At 51.2% G+C, this 6,819-nt stretch overlaps 1 protein-coding gene across 1 annotated transcript in view; it reads right to left on the bottom strand.

Moving 5' to 3' along the window:
- Per2 (period circadian regulator 2) overlaps positions 1-6,819 on the bottom strand; it is a 52,175-nt gene that overhangs the window by 4,387 nt on the left and 40,969 nt on the right. Inside the window, exons 19-22 of the mRNA XM_013351748.2 lie at positions 3,701-4,506; positions 2,055-2,241; positions 1,011-1,203; positions 155-305 (exon numbers count right to left, since the gene is read on the bottom strand). Coding sequence (XP_013207202.1) covers positions 155-305; positions 1,011-1,203; positions 2,055-2,241; positions 3,701-4,506 — 1,337 coding nt within the window. The remainder of the gene's footprint in view (positions 1-154; positions 306-1,010; positions 1,204-2,054; positions 2,242-3,700; positions 4,507-6,819) is intronic.

Below are 6,819 nucleotides of genomic sequence, written 5' to 3'. Positions count from 1 at the left end.
AGACAAGGGCTTGCTATGTCTGGTAGGTTAGCCCTGGTTTTCCAACCTCCTGCCTCAGTTTCCCAAGTGCTGGGATGATAGGCATGTGCTACCATGCTTGACCCCAGCTGCAGCCTTTGAGTGCTGTGTGAGAAGTAGGGCTCTGCAAACTTACTGTCACGTCGATGGCTGCAGGCAGACCCCCAGTCTGGACCCATGAATGAACCTCTTGTAGCTCTCGCCTCTGGCTCTCCGTGAACCGGGGCTGGGACCTCTGCAGCAGCTTCAGCTTCTCCCGGTCCTCTTTCAAGACCGACTGGAGATCCCTTCATGAAGAGTTAGGTGTAGGTGAGCCACAGGTTGAAGGGACAATACACTCATTTTCTGTCAATTTTTTCAATATCAATAATGTCGTGGCAGAGGATTACCGTTGAGATAAATCACTTTGTTTAAGGTTAACTTAAGTCTCTTTAGGAAACATTCTCTAGTCTTTTCTCTTAATGATAACCAAGGTCACAATTTCCGTAACCAGTACCTGAGGCCTTTAGGAACCTCAGGGTTCCCCCTCCTTTCTCTGAGCCCCCTGTCTGGGCTGCTCTGCAAAGGCAGTGGCTTTAGCAGCTTCACAGCGAAGACTGACCTGCACTTAGGACCTGTGCGGGTCCAGAAACACCACAGACATGGGCTGATCACCCACCCGGACTCTTGGTTTCTTCAACTTAGACAGACACATCCCATTTACCCCGAAGGTGGGTGAGGTAACACAGCTCAAAGCGCAACATGGCACCAATGTACAGCTAAAGTGCAGTGTGCTGTTGGCAGGAGGGTGGTCTCCAGGGTTCTAACTGCCCCAGGTCAGTAAGCGGGCTGTTGCAGGCCCAGTGGGGCCATCATGGAGGAGTCTCGTATCTCTCTACTGCCTCTGCTGTATCTAGACAGTGTTCCACAGGACATCCTTCCTGCCTGGATGACCCTGGTGTTGGAAACTCCTACCCAGCCCTTCAGGCTTCCCAGGAGGTGCCAACAGTTACCGGGAGGGCAGCTGGTATGTCATCATGATGCTGTCGTCTGTGTTAGCCATCAGCAGCCAGATGGGGTCCTGCAAGACGTATTTAATGAACTGTTCACTTTCCTCCGTGTCTGTGACCATTTTTGCTTTGTGATTATTCTCTGAGGAGTCAATGCTTCCAAAGTATTTGCTGGTGTGACTTGTATCACTACTGCCTTCAAAGATGTGAAAAGCAAATCGTTAGAACCTTGACATAAAAAAGCAACTCTTGTACAATGTGCTTACGTGAAGTCATGGGCCTGTACTCTACCAGGCAGGCTCCTGGCTACTGCAGGCAGAAGCCTATCTGGAGAGCAGGGTTCCTTGGGTAATGACAGCCTGTGCTGGCCCAACTTCCCCTTGGCTTTCCAATCTCAATAATCTCAATGATTCGAACTCAGGACACCTGCCAGCACCAAGGAGGTGATTCCTGCCTGGGGCAAAGCTGAGCTCAGGCAGGGTTTTGTTTTGGAACCTTGACCTTTGCCCCAAGTTCTCACTGTCTGTGGACTCTGGTCTATCTTTAGGCTCACAGAAGTGTCCTAAGAGGGGGTACTACTGGTCTATTAATGCCTAGCTATTACCCATAGGCAAAGAAGCCTGTGAGCAGATTAGGGAACATTCACTTTAGGGCAGAAAAGGCATCAGGACTTTGAGGATGGCCATGTGCAGGTTTGCCCCTGGAGGCTTGAGGGCACATGTGGATGATCCCTGCCAGCAGAAGTTGATGGTTAGTCATGTCTGGATATGTGTACCCAACTCAGGAGGTTGAACCAATGTCCAGGGAACCCACCGACTGGCCCAACAAGGGCTGGCACGGATACGAGGTCTTCACTGACACAGAAATTGGAAGCTAACAGATAGAATCCTGAATTCTGATGGCTAAGGCCTGTCTGCTCTGCTAAGTAGGGCAGGCAGCACTGCATCCATGCAGAATGGCAGAAACCGAACATTCTATGAGAATCTTCTAGACACAACCCAAACCCACACTGGCCAGCACACACCTGTGCCCTCAGCACAAACATACCTGCCCCACTTTGGGATGCATCGCAGCCCAGCGAGCTGGAGCCCAAAGAATCTGAGGTGGCAGAGGTCCCGCTCCTAGACAGTGCTGAGCCTGTGGCTGAGCAGAGGTCCTCACCCAGCAGGAGGTTGAGCAGGTCACTGGATGTGGAGACGGCATCACTGTTCTGGGTGTCGGAGAGCTCGTTGCACTTTAGGAACAGGAAAAAAAGATATCGATGCTCATAGAGGCTTAGGGACAGCATGGCACACAACACACAATATGGTGAGGTGGAGCCAAGGGAGTGCCTTGGGTGGCTTTTGTGCAAAGATCAGTCACGGAGAGCAAGCCTTTCCTTTACCTATCAGGTGAGCAGATTTTACAGCTATGGGTGTGGGGAGAGGGTCACGCTGATACTCTATGAACACCACCTAATATAATACGCCTCTGAGAAGAGTCACAGCAGACCGCAGGGCCTGGACTCAGTGGAAACACACCATGATGCTCCTCAGCCTCCTGAGCCCCAGTGCAGCTGCTTGGCTTGGGAAGCATCTTGCATTCTAGTGTCTTAAGAGGGCAGAGAGGCTCTGGGAGACCCTCTGCCAGCTTAGCCGGCTCCACTTTCTGAACAGTAGCATCAATGCCTTGCAAAGGCAGCCATCCCCCTGAAATGTCCATGGGGCTGGCTCTGGCTATTGTTACGGCCAGAGACCATTAACTAGACAGGGTCCTTACTACACCAGGGAACACTGGCTTCTGAGCTAAAAACAGAAATTCCCTTCTCATCTCTGTGAGCCCCAGAGGCCTGTATTCCACAAGGCAGGCTCCTGGCCACTGCAGGCTGGAGCCTGTCCCCTTTCCCCATGCTGGGCTTCATTAAACTTTGAAGCCTAGCCAGGCAAGAGCATGCCTTTAATCCCAGCACTCAGGGAAGAAACAGACAGATCTCTGAGTTTGAGGCCAACCTGGTCTACACAGCAAGCAGGCCAGCCAGGGATAAAAACTGTCTCAAGGTTTTGTTTTTTTTTAATTTTTTTATTTTTCGAGACAGGGTTTCTCTGTAGTTTTGGAGCCTGTCCTGGAACTAGCTCTTGTAGACCAGGCTGGCCTCGAACTCACAGAGATCCACCTGCCTCTGCCTCCCAAGTGCTGGGATTAAAGGCGTGCGCCACCACCACCCGGCTTGTTTTTTAAAGGCACTTTTGTTTCCCCCAAGGTAGGGTTTCTTTGCATAACAGTCCTAGCTGTCCTAGAACTAACTCTGTAGATCAGGCTGGCCTCGAACTCACTGAGATCCACCTAGCTCTATCTCCTAAGTGCTGGGATTAAAGGTGTGCACTACCACTGCATTCCCCAAAATTAAAGTAGTTTTAGGATTCATTAGAGATGTGAGGCCCACAAATGCACCCCACAGTCACACACTATTCCTGGTCCCCTCATCTGTTTATCTGCCATCTTCCTGTGCTCCCTACAGGGCTCAAAGAATGTTTCATGGTAGGACCTCATAACCTTGACTCGCACACTCCAGAAAAGTCACCGTAGCCTGAACCTAGGCCTTGAGGCTGGCAGGAAGCACCCAATCCAGAAGCCCCGACATGAGGGTGTGCGCTGACCACCGTGCGGTCCAGCCTACTGCCTGGAAGGAAGGAGGCAGAGCACGGCATCCTTACTGCTGGAGGTGTCTTTGGCTGCCGATCCCGAGAAGTGCCAGCCGTGCATTCCAGACCAGAAACTGCTGTCCCTGTGGTCCCCAAGGTCCCCGTGGCTCCAATGCTGCTCTCAGGTGCCTCCTCTAGCTGAAGCAGGTTAAGCTGTAGGGGACTGCTGCCTCGGGACTGGAAGAGCGGTGGGGAGGCTCTGCCTGAGGCTGCTGTGCCCGCTGGAGGGGTGACTGGACAAGCGCATGGCTGTCTGAGCATCGAGGTCCGACTGGGGAACTCAGCCTGGGAGGCAGGAGCTACTTCAGAGGCAAGTGTGGGGTGGGCTGCAAAGTGAGGCTGGCTGGGGAAGAAGGCCTGAGGCAGGTTTGGGGTTGCTGGTGGGAAGGGGTAGCTGGGCAGCATGAAGGCCATGACTGGAGCTAAGGGGGCAGCAAATGGCAGAGGCTGCACTGCAAATTCAGGGTGGGTGCCCATAGGCACCACAGGCATGGTGAAGCTGGAGTGGGGAGCTGCAGGTGGGGCCACCACAGTCCCTGGTGTGGATACTACTCCAGGTGCCTGGAACACAGGCAGAGGGTAAGCTGGCACTGAGGCAGGGAAGGGTGCAGAGGGGCAGCTGGACTGGGATGTGTCAGAAGGGGACCAGGCTGTGGCATTCAGGCCCACGAGAGGAGGACGGTGGGATACAGGTCCCCCAGATCCTGTGCTCTCAGAAGAGTCCTGAGTCTTGACACGCTTGGACTTCAGTTTTCTGTTCTTTCCAGTTTTTTTCCAAGATGACTCCACTCCAGAAGTATTTCTTAGTCCTGGGGTAGCTAAAATGCAGAAAAACAACCAGAGTAAAGATTGCAAAGTAGTTGCAAGCCCTACTGTGTCTACTCAGAGAGAGTGTAGAATGTCAGGCAACTGATGGCACCTCTCAGTTCCACAGACCTGGAGATAACACTTGGTTTTTCTCAATCCATAGCCAGTGAGGGGAACTGACAGACATAAAACCAAATTTCATAAAACCAAATTCCACCAACTTGTAGATGTCCATAGCCAGTGAGGGGAACTGACAGACATAAAACCAAATTTCATAAAACCAAATTCCACCAACTTGTAGATGTATCTTTACTCGTAGGTCATAGTCCTCTCTTTCCCCTCAAAGTCCCACGTCCTCTCTCATGTGAGGGGCTTAAAGGTCCCTTGTCCTTGGAGAAATCAAGTTGAAATGGACCAGGGAAGCCTCCTCCCTGCTACCCACTTTTCACAGTACTAGGAGGTGCCATGTAGGTTGTTGGGGGGGAACGCTACCAACAGTCTAATCTAGCCATGAACTACCATAATCACCAGTATGGTAAGAAATGCCCTTGGGCACAATACTGGCATGAATGTTATGGAGGCAACCAACACCACTTTCTTTTTGTTGTTGTTGTTGTTATTATTGTTGTTGTTGTTGGTTTTCGAGACAGGGTGTGGCTTTGGAGCCTGTCCTGGAACTAGCTCTTGTAGACCAGGCTGGCCTCGAACTCACAGAGATCCGCCTCCTCTGCCACCCAAGTAATGGGATTAAAGGCATGTGCCACCACCGCCTGGCTCAAACACCACTTTCTGATTTGATTTAAGGTCCCCTCCACAGGAGGAAAGGTATGTCTGATACTGCAGATCTGACCAAGAACCCATGTTGGTGAGATCCCAGGTCCCAGTTATAAACTTACTATTATTGCTTTGCTAAATATATATAGTAACAAACTGACCTCAAAATTCGTATCTCTGTATTTAAAGATGACTGCAGCTCTCAGATATCAGCAGAAGTTTCTTTGTCTGGCAGTTAACACAGAAACTCACAACTAAGTGGAGTGACTCAGTGGAGTGCTCAGCCACAAACAGGGCATCTACATAAACCTTACCCCAAGGATCGGAGAACAAGATCAAATAGGGGGATGGGAAGACTGAGAGAGCCATAAGTTGGGCAGGACTGGACAAAATAGGTCTTCTGGACCACTATACTCATGAACTTATAGCAGCTGTGTTTGCCTGCACAACATCAAGTCAGGCAATCATGGAGGCAGAAGGGGTTCAAATGGGTCTCCGGTCCTAACTGAGGAGCTACGGACAGTTGACTGCTTTTGGGAGGGAGAGCATGTTTTCTTTAGGGGTGTGGCCCACAGTAGGCCACCACTCTCACACAGATGGCCTCACACCTAGGAGTACATGAGAATACAAACTAGACTTGAGGAGAGGACACAGGGTGTGTGCAGGGTAGTGGGACGGCTCGGTGGGGGGGGGGTGTGAATATAAAAAAAAATATTTTATGGAATTCTCAAAGAAGTAGAATCAAAAGATTCTTTGTGCAAAAACAAAATTGAAAAACAAAAACTTGCATTCTCTGCTAGCCCAATATTTAGGAAAAAAATACATATTGATGGACAGACCCTAAACAGCAGAATGGCCGGCTTCACTTAGCCTACCACTACTGTTCCCAAAGAGATCCTGTATGTTCCTCCTGCCCCTGGAGAGTTGGGGGCAGCAGTAGCCTGGGTCTAGAGTACCCCTGAAAATCCATGCTGAAGGCTCAGTTGCTGGTCCTGGGGGAGGGAGGAAGGTGGCAGCTTTAGGAGGTGAGGCCTAGTTGGGAGGAAGCTAGGCTACCGGGGCACACCCTAAGATACAGGATCCATCCTGCCCTCTGTGAGGTGGGCAGCCCTTCAGCCACTGTCTCCTGCCATGGGGTGCTGTTCTGTACCAACGGGGCTAAGCAACAATGGCTGCAAACCTTTGGAACCGTGAGTCAAATAAACATTGTCTCCCTATCAATTGTTCCTCTTTGGTATTCTGTCACAGTGCTGAAGCTGACCAACAGTCGCATATGCCCAGGAACATACCCCTCCTCATGGGTGTGTCTGGAGAGAGGATAAGGGGGGCAACTGTGGCAGGAGGAACTTTGTGCACTCCTAGTGCCTTCCTTGGGGGGGCGTCCCAGGAGCCTGCTTTCTTCCCACTTCAGCAGAATAACAGGCCTAAGACAATAGGTATGCAGGGGCATCTGTGAGCTGGGACAAGGGTCCCACATCTTTACTGCATACTGAGACAAGCAGCCCACACGCACACTGCCCCGCAAAGGAAGGTTGTACCATTCTGCCCCT

The sequence above is a fragment of the Microtus ochrogaster genome, linkage group LG4 (genome assembly GCF_000317375.1).
Source record: "Microtus ochrogaster isolate Prairie Vole_2 linkage group LG4, MicOch1.0, whole genome shotgun sequence".
Taxonomy (NCBI): domain Eukaryota; kingdom Metazoa; phylum Chordata; class Mammalia; order Rodentia; family Cricetidae; genus Microtus; species Microtus ochrogaster.
This window is presented reverse-complemented; position numbering and strand designations above follow the sequence as displayed.